This window comes from Macaca thibetana, chromosome 11 (assembly GCF_024542745.1).
Source record: "Macaca thibetana thibetana isolate TM-01 chromosome 11, ASM2454274v1, whole genome shotgun sequence".
Taxonomy (NCBI): Eukaryota; Metazoa; Chordata; class Mammalia; order Primates; family Cercopithecidae; genus Macaca; species Macaca thibetana.
The window spans coordinates 67,020,754-67,042,984 of record NC_065588.1 but is presented as its reverse complement, the minus strand read 5'-3'; the positions used below and the strand labels follow the sequence as shown (position 1 = coordinate 67,042,984).

General features: G+C 36.4%; 1 protein-coding gene across 1 annotated transcript in view; it reads left to right on the top strand.

Annotated features, from left to right (window-relative positions):
- The first annotated feature begins 570 nt into the window (after positions 1–570).
- PTPRR (protein tyrosine phosphatase receptor type R) overlaps positions 571–22,231 on the top strand; it is a 279,496-nt gene continuing 257,835 nt past the window's right edge. The window contains exon 1 of the mRNA XM_050746581.1: positions 571–1,087. Coding sequence (XP_050602538.1) covers positions 1,030–1,087 — 58 coding nt within the window. The 5' untranslated portion in view covers positions 571–1,029. The remainder of the gene's footprint in view (positions 1,088–22,231) is intronic.

Genomic DNA, 22,231 nt, shown 5'->3' with positions numbered 1-22,231 from the left:
AGATAATTACCTCCATGAAACAAAAAGGTGCCTTCTTTTGCTTCAATCACATGGATATATTCTACTAGTCTAAAAGTATCGTCTCACTTCTTTCTGTCACACTGTGAGGACTTGAGTCAGAAGAAAGTTTAAATACAGGGATTGAGCTGGAAAGAGTGGAAAGAGAAGCAAAGAGGGGGAAGCTGTAGGAAGGACGAAGGCGCTCGCGGATATATGGTTACGCTTACACCAAGCAAGCTGCCTTGGGAACGCTTTCCCCAAGCAGCCAGAATGCTCAGTAGTGGAAGACACCTCTATTCCTGTAGGCGAGTCCTGGGAAGCTGGTCAATCTGCAAACGCCAATTCTAGGCAGTGAGCTCGGTCCACTTGTAAATCAAGATTTGGGGAAAGAGTAGGGTGGGTGGCATGGTTGACGCTGTCATCAGCTCCCCCCTCTGGCTTCTCTGGTCATACCCCCATCTACTCTCACCCAGCTACACCCCACCCTCGGATTTTTGATGGACGCTGGGTCCCTAGTAACCACAGCAAGCGCCTCCCCCGCACTTCCCCCTTCCCCCACCCCTCACCACCACCACCCCAGCGATGGAGCCTACTCTGCTCCAAGCCGCCGCTAAGACCCGGAGAAGCGGAATTTCACTTTGAAACTCCCGTGCCTCGTGAGGGCCGGCGCTGGGCATGCTCAGTAGCCGCGGCGCTGCTGCTGGGCTGCTGGGCTGGCGCGGAGTCCACCCTGCCGTCTCCGCCTTGGCTTCTGGGCGTCCAGAAGGCCAGGCATTTGCCGCCTCTGAGCGCTTCTGTTCCCCTTGCCCGCAACCTCCTACTCTTCTTCCTCTCTCCCTCTCTTAGGGAGGTTGAAGCCGGTGCTGGTTTGTGTCGGCGCCACAGACTGACTGCTCTGCAAACCCCAGCCGAGGACCTGCGAACGAATCCCGGAGACTAGAAGACCCTTGGCGGTGGCTCTTTCTAATAGTACTTTACCTGAAGAGGGGTCGTGGTGGAGTTTCTCCTCCACCTCTCAATGCAAACACTATGTGGAGAGCAGTCGGCTTCCCTGCGCTGTGCCTGCTCCTTAATCTTCACACTGCAGGTAAGGGGTTGCCAGGCGTAGAGCCGGAGCTGTGCATGAGATGGGCAACTGCACATGCTTAAGGACTCTAGGAAAAGCTTGCCTTGCGAAGAAAGCCTTTCTAAAAAGGTAAAGCAGGACAGTACCTGACAGGAAAGGGGTGAGGGAGTCGTGCACCTGTTGGAAAACTGAGGCCGAAAACTTAAGCTAAAATTAGATCTTGATTTTTCTTTACCTTACACGAAACTAGTGAACATTTTCAATATGAATGCAGGTTTGCTCCCCCCTTCGCCTCCCCTCCGTCTAGATTCCCTGCTCTTGTTTCTAGGCTATGCACTTAACTGTCAGTTTTTCAGGAGAGGGACAAGACATTCTGCTGGATGTAAGCTTTTCTACTGCAGCGGCTACATTCTTAAGGTCTCTTGGTCTAGCGAGCGCCCATAGGAAGGCATTGGCTGTAACCTGATGGACCACATCTCCGCCCAAAAGATCGAAATACATGGTTCACATTAGTGATGCTGCTCCAGGCTCCTTTGGCCCCTGCTCTTGTCACTCGAATTTTCTAAACCAATAAGAGGAAGGAAAGGTTTCAAATAGAATCCTCTTGTCTCTTTCAGCACCATGGCTAGCGTCCGCTGGCACTAAAAAATAAATAAAAATAAAAATTACAGTTCAAACCCTGGGATAGGCACTGTCCCTAGGACAGATTTGATAAGGTGTAACCAAGAGTAACAGTGAGACTGCTCCCAAATATAAATAGATTTGAGGCACCAGAATCAATATCAAGTATCGTGTGGAAGCAAACCTGGGGAAGTACCTGAGAGATATTATATGTGGTGTCCCTGCTTTTTGGATACATAGCACCTCTATTTTATGCAGAGGACTTGCTGGGCTGAATTCCTTATCATTGTCACATACACATGAACCGAAATAAAATGTGGCAGAGATATTTTAGAAACCCTACTGTGACAGCAGTTGTCCATGCAGCAGTCCTGTAACAACCAGAGACTAGGCATTTTCCCTGAGTGTGCTTCTCATCCAATCACACATATCCATTCATTCCTTCAACCAACATTTGCTGAGCGTATACTATGTTCTAGGGGTAATGAGTAAAAATAATTGTTTGAAATTACAATCCTTGCAGTATCTTTTTTAAAAGAGTGGGTGAATTTTATTCTCTGTGTACAATAGTGGGAGTGAAATATGGTTCTTTCTTATTCCAGCTAATGCTATTATTTAAATGTATCATGAATCTTTTGAGCATATAATGCATAGGGTTATTAAAGCTATTATTAAATACACATGTTAATTGTTATAATTATGATGTTATATTGTGGGGTTTTCAATAGTTCTTTGGTACATTTTGAAAACCAGAAAATAGCTATGACTTGATTATTAAATTATTTGCAAACAGCTGTAGTGAGTTCTTTCATTACCACATACAATTCTTCAATGCTGAAATATGGGACAAAAACATACACATTGGGTTGAGTTTTATTTATAGTATTGCTTAATAATAGACTGATACAAACATTCATTACAGAAAAATCTCAATTCTTACTAAGTTAGCAATGATTTAGTTGGTCTGCCAACAATAGCAGCGTAGTCATTTTTTTCAAAACTAACATATAAAAGAGTTTAAAGATAACATTTAATACACCTTGAGTAAATATATCTTAAAAGTTATAAATAAACTTAAGCATGTGAAAAACATGTCTTAATTTACTGTAGATGAATATTTGGGATGAGAAAAATAGAGGACTTTTGCTCATCAAATGAGAAACCTAAAAGCTTGTAGCCCTAGATTATACCTGGAGCTCTGCCAAAGGGTGTATTACCAAAGCCAATCCAATCCATCTCTACTTCAACTTTTTAACTGCAAAACAAAGATAAAAAGTAAGATTAATCAACCAATTTTAATTTAATAAGACAATGCATTTAAGGGCATTTTTATATTTCAATTGCAAGATGCTGAATATTCATTGTATTCATATTTAATATGGTGAAATATATTGGTGTTTTATCACAACAGATTGCAAGTTTAATATTATAGTTCTCTTGCCAGTTTTATTTTAAATGCATTTTAATTTTAAACAGCAATTTGTGGGTCACAAGCTGTCATCAGATTAAAATTTATCACAGTTATCTAATGACATTGTTAGGGCTTTTCATCAGAACTGAAACAAACATAGCTCCTTGGTCTAAGCTTCTATACATTTGGAGATTAACAAAATAAGTGGACAGGATGACAAAGATCAAGAAATCACTAGTATCTCTACTTGTTGAAGGTGTGAGTTTGTTACTTTTGTGGAAGACTTTTCTCTCAGGACAGAGGCCGACTTCATAAAGAAGGGAAATGAATTCTATACATTTACATCTCTTTAATTGTAAAGCTAATTGATCCATTTTGGTTATGCCCAAGGTATCAGCAACTGCTTTATGCTGGTGGAACTCATGACATCTTACAATGCTTTAGAGATGGGAGGAAAGGGTTGATGGGATGTAAGTGTTCTTTTTAGCTATACTAGGAACTGTTGCCTTCAATATAACCATGCCCCTAATGATAAGTAGCAAATTGCTTGCAACTTGAGTGCCATCTCCCATTATTTTGGTTATGGTTGCCTAAGACACTGTCAGGGGAAAAAAGAAGATTTTGACGCTGAATTCTGGCTAGGGAGAAGTATGTGGTCTATAATAGCTGTGGGAGAAAAATGAGGAGTGGGTACAGTGCTGTGTAAGTGGCATCTCTGGGTAAATTAACACTAAAGGATTACTAAGCTTGGTTCTTGTTAGAGAAGCTGGACACAACTCTACCCATGGCAGCTGATTTTTATAGATCACCTAACAAGGAAGCTGTGGTTATTGTCCATTCAACTGCTTATTTTACAGGTGAGAAAATGAAGATCTAGAGTATTAAAATGTTAGTTAATAGCATAGTCAGGATAAAAGCTCAGGTTTCCAGACCCGTGGCTGCATACTGTATAAAATTATACACTGGTTCTACAATAGGTGAAGCCACCATTGATTAAGTTAGTGGTACGAAATACTTTTTACCTAACTGTCCTTATTCTTTACTCTTTCTGTGAACCAGTTTAATATATAAACTCCAGGTGAAAATACCACTTCAGGAATATTCAAGAAGGCAATTAAAAGCCATCACAATAATACGAATGGTAAAAGAATATTATGTGGAAGATCCACAGAGCTTATTTTCTTCAGCATTTCTCCTCTTTCTTTGTCCAAAGAAGCATATTCCGTTTGAGGAGATATTATTTATAGGGTTGTATTTTAGTTGCAAAAGAGTACATTTTTGAGATATATCAAAAATTCTCATGTGAAAGCTTTCTTTTTCCTAGGGAATGTTTTGCTAACAAAATACAGAAACTGATTTCAATCCATAGATTTCTCTTTGAGTTCTGGAAAAGGTTCTTTCAAATTTCCGTGTTGCTCTCACTATCAGCCTTTTTGAATGGCACAAAGACTGCCTTCAGTGTATCTCCTGAAACTATCTCTTCACTCTCAGAGAAGTGCATAGTCAATTTCTCTAGTCTCTGAGAAGAAAGGTATTCTATGATGGTGCCAAGAAGATCTGGGAGGTGATTTGCAGAAGTACCACCCTCAAAAGAAAGGATAGACTAACAGGTAAATGATATATTTTAAGATTTTAAGATGTTCCTTAGAACTCTAGAATTTGTTTTTCCTATTGAAAATCACTCAATATAGACCTTACAATGGTCTAGAGTCTCTCTTCACATTATTTTCTATGATATTATCTCTCACTACTTTCTTCTTTTTTAAATCTCTCTCCAGCCATATTTATCCTTCTGTTTCTAGAAGATGGCAGGCACTCACCCTTTCATACTCTTTTGCTTTTTTCTTTCTCCAGGTATCTCCATAACTTAATCCCACAATAATTTTAGGTCTTTAATTAAATATTACCTTCTTAGTGGGGTTATCCTATTTCATATTTCATCTTCCCTTCCCCCCATCGCCCAGATAAAAATTCTAGCACCCTTTCCCTGCTTATTAACTATTTTTTCCCCAGAGGTCTTCACCACTTAACATACAATTATTTTACTTTTGTTTATTGTAGTTTCCCCTCTCTGTATTAAAATGTAAGCCCGTTTAGGGCCCATATTTTTGCCTGTTTTGTTTATTGTTACATGTATTGGAGATCCTGGGCTACTTAGTACCTGGGGGCAGTTCCTGACATAAAATCTTTCTAAAGATTAAATAAATATGTTAAATAAACAATGATAAGTGATATTTCTGGTCTCTTCTTTTTGCATTTAATATATTCTTAACACCCAGAAAAAACACACATAGTCAACTTAGCCACTTCCAGAATGGACTTAAATGGAGCTCATTTGTCCAAAACTCATGTTGCCTCACATGCCCCCAAAACATACTATCTCTAACAGATTTTGCTGTCATTGTGAACTGAAGGGCAATAAAGGATGGGTTTGTGTTAGACCAGAGCTACTAATCAACTGAGTGAAAAAAGTCTTTCAAACTGATTGCCAGATGTTGTGCAGCCTAAATGCTTTGCTGTTGGCTACATTTACACTTCTCAGTGAAATGCCTTGTACATGTAGGAATGGCTACAGGGATCAGCAAATTTACAAACAGAGAGTCTAATGCACTGGAAAAAACCGATTTGCTTCTTAGGTACTTAAGAGACATAGGAACATGTATATTTGAAATGACGTATTTCTAGCACCTCCAATAGAATAGCACCTCGCATATTCCATTGAAAATCACATCCTGCCTAACACCTTGTAAAAATTCTGGGATGCATTATGCACATTCAGCCTTATTTCACACCTACTTCTCTATCAACTTCAGTCCTCATCCTATCATCCTATGGTTGAACATAATTAAATAGGTCATTATAATGTACATTCTCGTTATCAATGCATTTCCATAGTACTCATCTATTTTGACCCCTTTCCAAATTTTAAAATTTTTCCTCGCTTGACTTCCACAGACAGTCATTACTCCCTAGCTTCCCTCTTATCTCTCCAGCCATTTCTCAGTTTGTACTTCTAGGTCTTCTGCTGTGTATTATTTAATGGTCAGTGCTCTCTACATCTTCTCATTGATTTTTTGTTATTTTTCTCTGTATACAATCTCCCTGGATAATTATACTCAGATATGCATGTCAAAGATTCCAAAATCCACATTTCCATCTCAGTTATCTCTCCTGAACTCTGGTTCTATATTTAAAATTACCTAGAAGTCATTGTATATTCCATAGTAATCTTTTTGTTGTTATTGTTGTTGTTATTGTTGTTAGAGACAGGGCCTCACTCTGTCGCCCAAGCTTGAGTGCAGCGTTGCAATCATGGTTCCCTGCAGCCTCGACCTCCTGGGCTCAAGCAATCCTCCTGCCTCAACCTCAGAGAGCGCTGGGATTACAGGTGTGAGCCACAGTGCCTGACCCCACAATAGTCTTATATTCAACTGTTTTTACTCAACACTTCTCATCACAATTACTCTTAGAAACATTCCCTAATATTGTAAACACCAGGATTCCTTACAATGACCCAGGTCTGAAACGAATAATTCAACCTAGATCCTCCCTTTGCTACTTTCATCTTAAAGGTTACCAACTCTTCTCATAAGGTCTTCTCTACTCTCCATGTTCAGGTCACTGCTTGGGACAGATCCTTATTTCTCACATAATATCTTGTGTTGACCTCCTATCAAATTCTTCATAATAATGTAAGAGGTGAAACTCTTAAAAGCATACCTGATCATATTCTTTCTCCATAAAATTCTTCAATACAGCTATCTCCTTTTCTTTTAGAATAAACTCCAAACTCAAGGCAAAGTCTTTTGTGATGAGGTCTTTTCATCATGCCCTCCTTTGCACACTAATGTCAAACCAAGACAAAATTTCCTTTAGTTTGCCATGTCTTGAATCATTTCACGTACTGTTCTACTTCTCTGAAATACCAATACTCTGCTTCCTTTTTTAGATGACTCTTTCTCCAACTTCAAATATTGATCAGGCATAGCCCACTTCGAGAATCTTCTTTTCTTGAATGCCTCACCTCATTCAAGTAGCTCTCCTACATTTCCCTTTTCAAACCTGTATATTCCTCTGTCAATGTACTTAACCTGTATACTGAAGTTTTTTGAGAACAATAACACAATTGCAGCTTTATTTCTATATACTTATTCCCTAGAACTATGCTGGTTACCTAATATGGCATCAGTAAGTATTCAATTAATGAATACGTATATTAAATATATTTGGTAAAATGAATTATGATAAATTAATTTACATTGACCAAGAGATTATATGTCATCTTCATGACCATAAAGAAGATAATTGACTTTACTACTCTTCTCTTAATGCAATTTACACTTATTGACAACAAGGAAATGGAGATGGGACAGAAAAATTTCTATTTAAATATAGTCCATAGGATAAGTTTGTGTCCCATGGGCATGATGTTATTTGTAGTGTACTTGTGTGCTGAACTCTTTCTAGATGTCTAGACATTCTTGCATGATTTTCCAGTTCTACTTAAGAATAGAATGAGATTAATTTTTTTTTAATTTAAAGAGCTCAGAGAGTTAGATAAGCAACATAGCATGATAGTTGTCCACTAAAGAATGGACCCGGAACTCCTAACCCTGATTACTGATTGGTTATTATCTACCTAGAGCAAATATAAGACATTTACACATCCAAAACCAGGTGGGAGTGTGAGACAGTGGCTTCAACAAATCAAGACCAAAAATAATTCAACCCTCCTTTTCTCTCTGAAATAAAAACCAAATCATCATACAACATGTCTGAATATTTGAGTGGTTGTATACATTTTTCTCTCTCATTTTATGTGTATATGGTCTTTATGGAATCATAAAGTTTTTGGATCCCACACATTTTTTCTTGTAGAAGACATTCTTACACCTGAGGAATGGAGACTATTTTGTGAATTATTTAAAAATCACTTTATGTGAGATGATCAGATCAAAAATCAAAAGCCCATTCATTGCCATTAGTATTAGAGATAACATGGATGTTATATTTTATGGTAAGTTTATTGTTAAATCTTACAAGTTGTTCTGTGAGTCAAATTCAAAAGCTAGTGAAAGCCATTTTTCCTTTAAAAGGGGATTTGAAAGATTCTACTTGGCCCATGAGTGCATTTTTCATCTTCAAGGCATTTACAAATGCTGACACATTTAGAGTAGCATTGATGTTTCCCAACATGAAGGATGTTAGTAGTTTTGAAAAAGAAAGATGTAATGCTAAAATATTATTTTAAGATCAAATTTTCTAATGTTTCTGTACCATATAATGTAACTATAAGTGCCTATTATAGTAATGATATCTGCCACAGAAAGACAATTAGCAAATTTATATTGTGAACATTAGCACTTTCCATTTAAATCATTTTTATTCATAATGACTGCATAAACTTTCCTCATAATCAAATCTCATTTGACTTTAATATATTAAGATGTTAATGTCCATTAAAATTGCAGCCACATGGACCAATGGCAAAGCAAAACTGTTTATATTATGCAGCAGTCTAGATCTATGTCTAGTTGCACTGAAGCAAATGCCAAGTTCACTGGGGACATGAATTATTTTTTCCTATTTCTATTTTATTTTTTATTTCCTTTTTTTTCAGATCTAAAGCAATGTCCATTTTCTGACTTAAATGAGAAGACTGACCTCAGGCAGTTCTAAACTACTATTCTTTGGAAAGGAGCACTAAATGAGCACAGAGTAAAAGCATCTCACAGTGATTCACTGGCCTGTACAACACTATGTACAGAGCAAGACTACAGCTATTTTACTGTACTAATGATCCGATTCCTGAGGCATACTGGAGAGAAAAGGAAGCAATAAGTGCACAGAATCAGTTCATCACTGGGTGACTTTCACTTACCTGGGAAAAATGATCAAACATAATATCATAGTGAGTTAGGTTGAAAGACCATCAATCCGTGAATGTAAAGGTATGGCTTTCAAATCATAAGCAATTTACTTTCTTTGTCTTCTTGACTCAAGGTAGTATTTTTAAAATTCTCCCTGAAGAAAATAAAGTAGCTTAAACAGAAGAAAAGAGAAAATTTAAACAAGTGGAAATGTCATGTTTCTAGATAACTTTTTAGCAGAATTCCATAGTAGTTGAAAGTTAAGTGGGATAATATATCCAAACCTGCAGTCTTAGTGAGTGTCATAGAGGTGTTAGGCATTATGTGATTAGACTAAGGAGATAATAAATGGTTAACTTGTACCTTGGAGGAATTTCTTGTTCTTCTTATGTTTATGCCAATACTGAGTAAGCATACACACCTAGATAGGCTCTGGGTTCTGAGTGTTTTTATTTTCAGTTGAGCCTTTTCTTGATAGTTTTCATCTGTATGCTATAGGCAGGAGCCTGACCATATGTGCAGGTTTATAGTGAACTATGAGGCTCTGAAACATCTACCTCCCTGCAGATATCTCTCCCAATGCCTTTCCTAAAAGTTTTATCTAAACATGAATTCTAGCATCATGTCTTCAGCAAGTTCTACTTAAATTAATGTGAAATACAAATTTCTCTTGGATATGCCTGATTGTGACTGAAAATGTGTAACATTTACATAAACATCATAAATCTGAAATGTCTAGTTCCTACTGCACTGCCTTGCTTAGCAGGTGGTCTAGACTTGTCCTAGGATACATCTTCCTAATTAGTCCCTCTAGGGACCCACAGAGGGTGGAAAGTTCAAGCATGGACCAGGGATGTTGCTCATAGGTCTCTAGGCTTCCCATCTGTTGTCTACTCGTCTGGCCATCCTTCTGCTCTACTGACCAACTGATACTCTCCTACTTACCGTTTGTAGCCCATGGAACTTCTAGGCTATTGGGCTGCAGGTGCATGTGGAAGGCTGTCTGTGGTTCTGCAGATACCAGCCAAGACAGGGCTGTTTGAATGTAAAGGGATAGAAAGAGGAGCATGGATATGGGAAGAACATAATGGGAAAGGTCACATGCAGCCACAACCTATTCATGGAACTACTCACCACTCCCCTAAAACCCAGGCTACTCAGCTGACCCTGCTTTTTCAGGACTCTTCTCTCTGCTGATTTTACCTCACATGACCTATTATTTATAGCTCCAGATTGACTCCCTTGGAGACCCGTAGTTCACGAGAAAACTCAGAATTCAGTTATAGAAACTTTTTCATGATGCTTCCCTTCTCTGTGCAAATCCAGAGACACATCTGGCAGCTGTTTCAGTGCCTCTGAAAATCCCATGACATTTGAGAAGCTCACTAGGGCAATTCTCATGAGTCCTTACAAGCCTGGTCCCCTTGGGCATTTGGGCATGGCTCTTGGCATTGCCGGGCACCTCTGTATCTCTACAGCATCAGGATTTCCCATCAGGCATTCATTGGTTACTTTTGATTTATTTCCTCAAACTGGGAATGTCTGATATTTAGAGTGCTTAAATTATAAATTTTATCATGTTATTTGTAACTCCTAAATCTGAGCATTAACTGAAGCTATAAAAATATAATAAAAAGTCTTCCTCTCAAGACAAGCATTGGATTTCATATGGAATAGACAAATAGATTTCCTTTTAAGACAGGAAGGAGATCACAAATGAATATTTCCTAAATCCCTGTGATGTGCTAAATTCTACCCAAGGTACTTTTGTAAGATAACTGTCTTACCTTTTAGGATTGAGATTGAAAAATGTTTTGAAATGGCATGCTTATACGTCGGAAACAACAAAAATATTAACTCATGTAGTACAATAAAAACAAACAAACAAAAAAAGTTTGGGCTCTAGGATCTGACTACCTTAGTCTGAATCCCATCTTCTGCCATTTAAAAAGCTAATGTATAAGGCCCTGCAGCATGGAACCTGGAACACTGAATATATTCAATATTAGTAGTTGTAGGAGTTATCATATTAACATGTGAAAACTTTCATTGGTCCTGTATTTCCTATAGCTGGAATATAAGACCAATGAACAGAAAATATAAAAAGAAAAATGGTACACATTGACTATTGGCCTATTTTTTTAAAAATCACTCTAAAACTTTCATTTGTGAAGAGTGCATGCTATGAAAATCAAATAAGCATATCCCAAATTTTAAAATACTAGTAACCTTCATCTTATAAATTTTTAAATGCTCATAATTAGCAAGTTCATGTTGAAGAAACTAAATGCTGCTTTCAAAACTAGTATATAAGAGAAAACCTCTAACCACCAGAGTCACTGCCACCATGGACAACGTTTCTTCTGACAAAGTATCTGTCAGTCTCAGGGATTGGGTAGGACACGCGGTATCATCACTCCTGCTACCCTACTCTACAGACTATATGAAACGACAACATCTAACAAAGGCCAGAACACTCCACTTCTAATGCTGACTTTCCGTCTTAGAGAAATGTGTATTAGACAGGGAAAGTTTGAAGTCCTACAATGAGTTTATGTGAAGGGGGCCCTGATTAAAAGAGGCTTTGCTTATACTAATATTTTGTTTTGTTCCTTTGAGTGGAGACTCGAAGAAGTTTTTCTACCCTGATTGAGGGATTCAGTTCAGATTAAGTGAAAGGTGTACCCTTCTTTTGTAAAATTTGGTGAAAAGCTTTGTTCCAGAAAGGAGTGCCAGCATGAAATGTGTCCCTGACTATAGGTACATTCCTAAGCAGATAAATTTTAGAAAAATACATATATAAAAGTTGAGGATCTGGAAAGTGATTCTTCATGCCTGTGCACAATTTGCACACTCCAATTTGAAAATCCTGTCCACATATCTTTGATGTGTGTGTGGTAGGGGAGGGTATGCACTTTGTGAAATCAGAGTTCTTACACATGCAATTAGGGAATCAGGTGTCCTGTCTCCCCTTGGGTTAAGTTTTGCTGAGTCTGCAGCAAATTCCCAGTGGGCGCAGGATCAATTCCTGCCAGCCCAGGCCTGTCTTATGCCTCTGGTGCCCAATACCTCCCCATGCAGCATCAGCTCTCACTGCTGGCAGCGCCCTCACATCCTCCCTCCACCAGCCCTTCATGTCTTGAAGTTTACCCTTGGGAGCTATGTTTCTAATCTGAGCTTCAATCTCCAATTTTCTCTTTCTTCTCCACCCTCAGCTAAACTGGGTAGTTCCTGCTTCCTATTCCAGGAGAGATCTCTTCTCAGAAAGGATGTGCCACACTGATCTACTTCAGATAAGAACAGCTGTTAATTATATGGCCCTTCCTCAATTTTCATTTTTCAAAGAATCATTAGAAAGCCCAACCTTAGCCCAGTGCCATTAATTTCAAATGGTGGATGAAGGAGCTAGAACAAGATGGAATAGCACTGTTGAAAGGGTCTACCAAGTGCCCCTCAAATCCCTAAATTCAGGCAAGAGAGACCCGGACAGGGATCTCTTCAAGTGGCCGACTACAGACCTTTTTCCGCATTGATATGGTTTGGCTGTGTCCTCGCCCAAATCTCATCTTGAATTGTAGTTCTCATAATCCCCACCTGTTGTGGGAGGGACCAGGTGGAGAAAATTGAATCATGGGCGGTTTCCCCTATCCCGTTCTTGTGGTAGTGAGTTAGTTCTCACGAGATCTGATGGTTTTATAAGGGACTTCCCCTTCGCTGAGCACTCGTTCTCTCGCCTGCTGCCACGTGAGAAAGGATGTGTTTGCTTCTCCTTCTGCCATGATTGTAAGTTTTCTGAGGCCTTCCCAGCCATGCTGAACTGTGAGTCAATTACACTTCTTTTTCTTTATAAATTACCCAGTCTCTGGTATGGCTTTATTAACCGCGTGAGAATAGACTAATACACCCACTTTCCGCTTCCCTTAATATATGAGCATTTATATCTCTGTAGTATCATTACTATGGTGAGACTTTAATATTTATGTGTTCTAATGTTCATTTTGCTGTGTTTTAGTATAATTCCTAATCTGCTATGAGAACTATTCTTAAAACAGACACTTTTTTTCCTTTGTCTTAAAATTGGAGCCCAGTTTTTAAGTCGTCTGGAGAACTCTGCTATGAAAACAATGGAGATAGTTTCTAATCTTTATAATGATTTGAAAACAATTGTATTTTAGCTTTTTGTATAACAATGAATGACGTATAAAATTAATTTCTAAATGTACTATTTCATTATTCAGTGAGTGCATACGGAACCGAATTCCTGTGATTTCTGCAGTCTTAGCTTTCTAGCCATATGAGCATTTTTCTCCCGTCTGCCTTTCCCCAGAGGGTGTAGTTTGATAGTCCTCTCTTAACAGCTGTATAACATTTAATACATAGTAGCATTCACTCCTGTCAACCTCTCCCAGTATCCTTTGACTCAGTACTTGAGAAACTGGGGGACATCTGATTGCTGTACCTCAGCTGGCACACATTTCACTTCTTCCAGCAGAGTCCGAGGCCGGAGGTCTTAATACTCATTCTTTCTTCATGACTTATGTCTAGTCACATTGTCCCAAGGTACTGTTTTAATTGTATTATGTTCCACTCTGTAATAGATATTTATCAAATGAAAAATAACTCTATTAAAGCTGGGCAAAAATCAGGAAACATGAACCCCTTTCATTGCAATTTTACCACCAGCATATAGCAGACAATGGATTTTTCCTGAAACGGCTGTCAATTCTGTGACCCCGAAATAGAGTTTTACACTGTTCAGCTCAACTTTCAATGGATAAACAGGGAAAAGAAGTAAGGGATATGCAGAGTATTTATGCTGGGCTGAGAGTGGAAGGAGGAGCTGCTTTTTCTAATAGAATATTTTGAGAAATGTGAAAAAAACATGTAAGGAAACTTTACAGGGTGATTAAAATCATTCCTTAGATTCAGAATAGAGGAAATTAGAGCGAGTACTATAAAAATAGAACAACTACTTTGCTATTGGTTTTTTATTTTTATTATAGATGTATTGGACACATCACTGGTCAACTATGTGGAGAGTTTAAATAATATTAAAGAATGTCAACACTTCCTGGTAGAATTATGTTTTCACATCTTAGTAGCCAGTGCATAGACTGGATCGTAGAAAAACCAGTCCTGGAAGGACGTGTTACTTTTTTTTTTTTTTTTTTTTTTTTTTTTTTTTTTTTTTTTTTTTTAGTTTTCTTTAAGGCTAGTCAATTGAAGGATTAGGAGTGGAGAAGGAACAAAGAAATCTGCAACTGCTTGTGATCAATTAGTTGTAAACACCACTGCATTGGGACTAGCCTTGGAAGTGTTCTTTTAATGATAAGTTTATCCAAGCGTTTTTTGGGTCCATGTTCGTTTATAATTTTGGCAAAATTAATTATTGTGATCTTATAGAAACTCTGATTTTTGTAAAGAAAACTTTTTATAACAAAATGGCTGGTTTAAGGATAAATATTTTTGTCAAATTGGTTATTTGGTGTCAGGATACAAAACAAAACAATATGTGTACATACAAATATATACATACATGTGCATATATTGTTGGAACATAACTGAGGCACAGAAACTGAATTCTATAAAACTGGCTTTGTATATAGCATATATTATATTTTGGAGATTATCCTAACTAACCTTGGTTGTCATATTTTGGGAAAGCTGTAATGTTTATCAGTGGGGTTTAGTGTTATTACTGTTGACACTTTTAACTGGAGATTAATATTCTGGTTATCTCTTTTTACCATTACCAATAGAATGATAGAACAACTAAACAATAGTTTTAATACTAGCCTCATTACATCCCAGGGTATAATTTCTGGAAATCCCTGCTTGTTTGAGTTCCCAAAGGGTCTTTTATAGTATTTATGGAAAACTTATTTCTTTAGGAAAAAAATCAGAACCATGCAAAATCTGTCTAACTGAATGGTGGCTTCTTTTTTACTGAAGTATATTTCTAATCTAGTTGTAGATATGCAAGAGCCAGCTACATTTTCTGATGAGAAGACTGAGGCTCATTGGGGTGAGCTAACATAGATGGGGAGAGAGAAGTTGGGAGATCATTTAAATTAGAATCTAGGTCCCTCATTTATTTCTTAATTCTTTCCTCTTAATCAAAAGCATGTTTTTTTTTCCTTTCTCAATACTAAATAGGCATTTTTCCCAAAAGAACTTTTATTGGTACCACCACGTATTTTTAATTTTCCTGAGAGGTGTTAACAAATCAAATAAATGGGAGCCTAATCATTTCTTATGCATAAATTCCCAAGGGAAGCCCCTGATACTATCCATTTATGTCCTTTCTAGAGAAGAAGGCGTTAACATTCCTAACAAAACAATGATTGTCTTTTCAAAAACTGATTACACAGCAAAAGCCTTTTTCTGATTGTTCACTTTTTCAAGTCTCTTTAGAGACCACTGTTCACTGTTTTATTCTTTCCTTTCACAACTTATTGACATTGACTTAAGTACTTGCAATGCAAGGATTTATTCTGAGAGAGTGTATACAAGGCCATTCTACCTTATGCATGCAGGAATAACCAACACTGAATTTGAAATAATGAATCATAATGTACTCTAACTTAACATTGTAATTTCATTCATTTCTCTTTCCTTTGTTAAAGATCTCTTCAGAGGCTACCAAGGTCATATCCAGAATGACATTTCAATTGTGCAATTTTATGACCATCAAATCTCACTGATCATTTTCATGTAAATGTTGTTTTTATGATAAAAGTACTTTTATTTTAAATGCAGATTAGTATCTTTGACAAGCTACTTACTAAATATTCTGTAAGAGACACTATCCCTCACAGGTAGGGAAAACTATCACTGAACTCTCAATGAAGACGAGAAATCCTACCACGTATTTCATATCAACTTTCTTTACAATAACTCTTTCAATCCCTCTCCATTCTCCTGAAACCTTCCATCTTTTCTCCCTAATCCTCACTCTCTTATGAGATGACTTCATCTCCTTCTACACAGAAAATACAGACATCATCGGAACATAACTTTCTCAACTTCCAACACCAAACCCATTAACATCCGTAATATCCCTCCCCGCTATATATAATGAAATAAATACCTTCCTCAAATCCAAGGCTCATTCCTCTGCCTGTACTCTGGGTCCTCTCTCCTCCTATCTTCTGGGGGAGTTCAGTCTACTAATTATTCCAGCTGCTTTCTCTTATATCTGATCACTCCTTTCAGCTGGCTCCTTCTACTTGAGGTTAAATGTGCCGAAATCTCTACCTTCTTAAAAAGAAACCAAAAACACATCCCTCACCCTATCTTTCCTTCCTGGTAACACATAGTCACTCTCTTATTACACCCAAATGTGATTTTTCCACTTACTATGTTTCTACTTTATCTCCCACTCAGTCCTCATTTCAATTAAATTTAGCTTTCTGTCCCTTCCCAACACACTGACACTACTTTTTATAAATTCATCAATGATATTTCTTATGAAAAAGACTTAAATTTAGTGATGAGAAAAGATATGTTTGATGTAGTCATGCTTGAAAAAAGTAGCTTACAAAACATGTATAACCTATTGACTTTTTTGGTGTATAGTTCTATACATTTTTACACATGTATAGATTCATGTAATCACAACCACAATCTGGATACAGAACAGTTCGATCACCACAAAAAACTTCATACTACCTTTTTGTCTCCAACTCTTCTACCCAAATAACCACTGATCTGTATTTCGTAACTATATTTTTTGTCTTTTGAAAATGTCATATAGTGAAAAAATACAGTGACTTTTTGAGACTGGCTTCTTTCACTCAACCTACTTCCTTTTATATCCAAGTTGTGTGGATCAATAGCTCATTTATTTTTACTAATGAGTGGTGCTACATTGTTTAGATGCATCATAGTTTGTCTATCCATCCACCATTGAAGAACATTAGAGTTGTTTCCATTTGGGGGCAATTATGAATAGACTTGCTAATAAAATTTGTTTACAGACATTTGTGGAAATATATATTTTTATTTCTCTAGGGTAAGAATGTAGAAGTGAAATTGTTATATCATACGGTAAGTATGTGTTTACCTTTACAAGAAACTGTCAAACCATTTTCCAGAGTGCCTTTGCCGTTTTGCATTCTCACCTGCAAGGTCTGAGACTTCTAGTTGCTCCAGATCCTCTCTAGTATTAGTACATTTCATTTTACCAATTCTAATATCATATCGCAATTTTTAATATGCATTTTCATATTGGCTAATAGAAATGGACATACTTTCATTTGCTAATTTGCCATTCGTGTATCCTCTTTAATAAAGTGTTTGTTCAAGTCTTTAGCCCATTTTTAAACTGGTTTGTTTTCTAATTGTTGAGTTTTGAGAGTTCTTTATACATTCCAGTTACAGGCCTTTTGTTGGATATGTGATTTGTAATTATTTTTCTACCACTCTGTAGCTAGATTTCTCCCTTTCTTAACAGTATCTTTCACAGAGCAAATTTCTTTTTATTCTGATGCCATCCAGATTATCTTTTTCTCTGTGGATTGTGATTTTGATGTCATGTCTAAGAAACCTTTGCCTAACCTTAGGTAATAAAGATTTTATTCTATGTTTTCTTCTAAAAGTTCTGTAGTTTATACATTACACATTTAGAGCTATGAACCTTTTTAGTTAATTTTGCATAAGGTGTGAAGTTTAGGTAAATGTTCATTTTGTTACATATGGATGTCTAATACTTTAAATGTAATTTTGAAAGGACTATCCTTTATTGTTTGTGCACCTTTATCAAAAATCAAATGGTAATACTTTCTCTGAATTCATTTTTTAAATTTTATTTAGCAGTTATTTTATTTTTGATTTATATTTTTAACTGACAGATCATAATTATACATATGGGATAAAATGTGATGTTTTTATGTATGTATACAGGGTAGAATGATTAAGACAATTAACATATTTATCACCTCACTTGTTTAGCATCTTTGTGGTGAGACATTTCAAATTTATGGTCTTAGATATTTTGAAGTACACAATAAATTATTGACTATAGTCACCCTGCTGTGCAATATATCTCAAAATTTATTTTTCCTGTCTATCTTAAACTTTATATCCTTTAACCAACAACTCCCCATTCCTTCCCCATTCCCTGTCCCAGCCTTTGGTAACCACCATTCTACTCTCTACTTCTCTAGATTCCACATGTAAGTGAGATCATATGATACTTGTCTTTCTGCGCCCACCTTATTTCACTCAGCATAATGTCCTCTAGATTCATCCGTGTTGTCACAAAGGTTAGGATTTCCTTCTTTTTATAAGACTGAATAGTATTACATTATATGTACATGCTACCTTTTCTCTTTTTCCTATATGTTATTGGGGTACAGGGAGTGTTTGGTTACATGGGTAAGTTCTTTAGTGCTGATCTGTGAGATTTTGGTGCACCTATCACCCAAGCAGTATGTGCTGCACCCTATTTGTAGACTTTTATTGTTTGCGCCCCTCCCACTCTTCTTCCTGGTCCCCAAAGTCCATTGTATCATTCTTATAGTTTTGCATCCTCACAGCTTAGCTCCCACATATCAGTGAGAACAAATGATGTTTGGTTTTCCATTCCTGAAGTTACTTCACTTAGAATAACAGTCTCCAATACCATCCAGGTTACTGCAAATGCCATTAATTCATTCTTTCTTATGGCTGAGTAGTATTCCATTGTTTGTATATATAGATATAGCTATACATATATATATAGATATCTATATATATTATATATCACAGTATCTCATAAATATAGATCTCAGTCTCTTTACCCACTCGTTGATTGACAGGCATTTGGGCTGGTTCCACGATTTTGCAGTTGCGAACTGTGCTGCCATAAACATGTGTTTGCAAGTATCTTTTTCGTGTAATGACTTCTTTTCCTCTGGGTAGATACCCAGTAGTGGGATTGCTGGATCAAATAGTAGTTCTACTTTTAGTTCTTTAAGGATCTCCACACTGTTTTCCATAGTGGCTGTACTAGTTTACATTCCCACTAGTAGTGTAGAAGTGTTCCCTGATCACTGCATCCATGCCAACATCTACTGTTTTTTTGATTTTTTGATTATGGCCATTCTTGCAGGAGCGAGGTGGTATTGCATTGTGGTTTTGATTTGCATTTCCCTGATCATTAGTGATGTTGAGCATTTTTTCATATGTTGGTTGGCCATTTGTATACCTTCTTTTGAGAATTGTCTATTCATGTCCTTAGCCCACTTTTTTTATGGGATTTTTTAATGGGGTTGTTTCCCTGATCATTAGTGATATTGAGCATTTTTCATATGTTGGTTTTATGTTTGTTTTGTTCTTGCTGATTTGTCTGAGTTTGTGTAGATTCTGAATATTAGTCCTTTGTCAGATGTATTATGGGAAATGGTATAGAGGTTCCTCAAAAAAACTAAAAATAGAATAGATTATGAAGATTTTCTCCCCCTCTGTGGGTTGTCTGTTTACTCTTCTGACTGTTCCTTTTGGCATGCAAAAGCTCTTAATTAAGTCCCAGCTATTTATCTGTGTTTTTATTGTATTTGCTTTTCGGTTCTTGGCCATGAAATCCTCGCCTAAGATAATATCTACAAGGGTTTTTCCAATATTATGTTCTAGGATTTTTAGTTTTAGGTCTCAGATTTAAGTCCTTAATCCAACTTGAGTTGATTTTTGTATAAAGTGAGAGATGAGGATCCAGTTTCATTCTTCTACATGTGGCTAACCAATTATCCCAGCACCACTTTTTACAAAGAGTGTCCTTTCCCCACTTTATGTTTTTGTTTGCTTTATCGAAGATCGTTTGGCTCTAAGTATTTGAGTTTATTTCTGGGTTCTGTATGCTGTTCCATTGGTCTACATGCCTATTTTTATAGCAGTACCATGCTCTTTTACCCATTTGTCTATTGATGGACACTTAGGTTGTTTTTGTATCTTGGCTATTGTGAATAATGCTTCAGTGAACATGGGAGTGCAGACATCTCTTTGACAATTGATTTAATTTTGGGGAGATATACACCCAGAAGTGGGATTGCTGGAACATATGGTAGTTCTATTTTTAGTTTTTTGAGGAACCGCCATACCATTTCCCATAATGACTGTACAGGTTGAGGATCCCTAATCCAAAAATCCAAAACCCTAAATTCTCCAAACTAGAAAACTTTCTGCATACCAACATGATGCTCAAAGGAAATGTTTGTTGGAGTATTTTGAATTTTGGACCTTTTAATTATGGATGCTCAATTGGTATATATTCTGCAAATATTCCAAAATCCCAAAAAATTCAAAATTCAAAACATATCTGGTCCCAGGCATTTTGGAAAAGAAATCACCTGTACTCATTTACATTCCCACCAACAATGTGCAAGAGTTCCTCTTTCTTCCCATCCTGGCCAACTTAAGTGTCATCTTTTTTAATAAACCCATTCTAACAGGTGTATGGTGTTACCTCATTGTGGCTTTAATTTGCATTTTCCTAATGATTAGTGATGCTGAGCATATTTTCATGTGCCTATTGGAAATTTGTAAGTCATCTTTTCAGAAATGTCTGTTCAAATCTTTCGCCCATTTTTTAACTAGGTTAATGTTTTTGGCATTACATTGTTTGAGTTCCTTATGTACTTTTGATATTAACCCCTTATCAGATGTGTGGTTTGCAAATATTTTCTCCCATTCTGTGGGTTATTACTTGACTTTGTTGCTTCCTTTGCTCTGCAGAAACTTTTTAGTTTGATGCAATCCCATTTGTCTATTTTTGCTTTAGTTGCCTGTGCTTTTGGGATCATATTAAAAAAAATCATTACCCACACTAATGTTGTGGAGGTTTTTGCCTATGTTTTCTTCTAGTAGTTTTATTGTTTTTGATTTTATATGAAAATCTTTAATTCATTTTTGTATATGGTGTGATGTATGAATCCAACGTCATGCTTCTGCATGAAATCTGTTTTCACCATTGATCTGTTTGTCTATTTCTTTGCCAATACTACACTACTACCTCAATTACTATAGCTTTATAGTAAGGTTTAGAATTGAGCAGTTTTTTTTAACTTTATTATTTTTTCAACTTTATTATTTTTTCAAAATTGTTTTAGCTTTCTATTTCTTTTGCCTTTCTATGTAAATTTTAGAATCAACATATCTATATCTACAAAAAATTCTAGTGATATTTTGATTCTAATTGGAGATGATTGATATCTTCATTATGTAGAGTCTTCTAATTCATGAACATAGTATATTTATTTAGATCATCTGATTTCTTTGTTCATTTTGTAGTTTTCTGTATATATGTACGTATCATATACATGTATCATATATATGTACGTACCATATACATGTATCTCATATAGTACGTATCATATACATGTATCGTATATATGCACGTATCATATACATGTATCATATGTATGTGTCATATATGTATTTATCATATGTATCATACATGTATCATCTATGTGTGTCATATATCATGTGTGTATCGTGTATCGTATCTGTATCATATATCATGTATGTATCATATATGTATCATATATGTCATGTATGTATCATGTATCATATGTGTCATGTGTGTATCATATATGTGTATCACATATGTCATATAGGTGTCATATATATCATATATGTATGTATCATATGTATGTATCATTCATATGTATATATCATACATGCTCTGTTAGATTTATACCAAAGTATTTTATTTTGGGGTCAGCTTTTTTTTTCTTTTACTTTTTAATTATACATTGCTAACTTTTACAAATGCCATTGAGTTTTGTAGATTGCCTTTATATTGTGTAACCTTACTAAACTCACCTGTCAGTTATAGGAAGATTTTGGTAAATTCCTTGGGATTTTTTACATAGACAATAATGTCATCTGCAAATAGAACAGTTTTATGTCTTTTGCTCCTTTTCTTTGTCTCATTGCAGTGACTAGGACTCAGTACAAAGTTAAATAGCAATGGTATGGGTGCCTTGTCCTTGTCTTAGAAGGGGAGCATTCAGCTTTTCACTATTAAGCATAATGTTTGCCGTGGGGTTTGGTATAGGTACCTTTTATCAGGTTGAGAACATTCTCTTCTATTTCTAGGTTACTTAATTTTTTCTTACTATGAATAGACATGCATTTTATCAAACAGTTTTTTCATCAATTAATATGACTATTACTTTTCTTCTTTAGACTGTCAATAGGGTGGGTTATATAGATTATTTTTCAAATACTGAAGCAGACCTATATTCCCAGGAAAATCAGCCCCATTTGGTAGTGGCATATGTC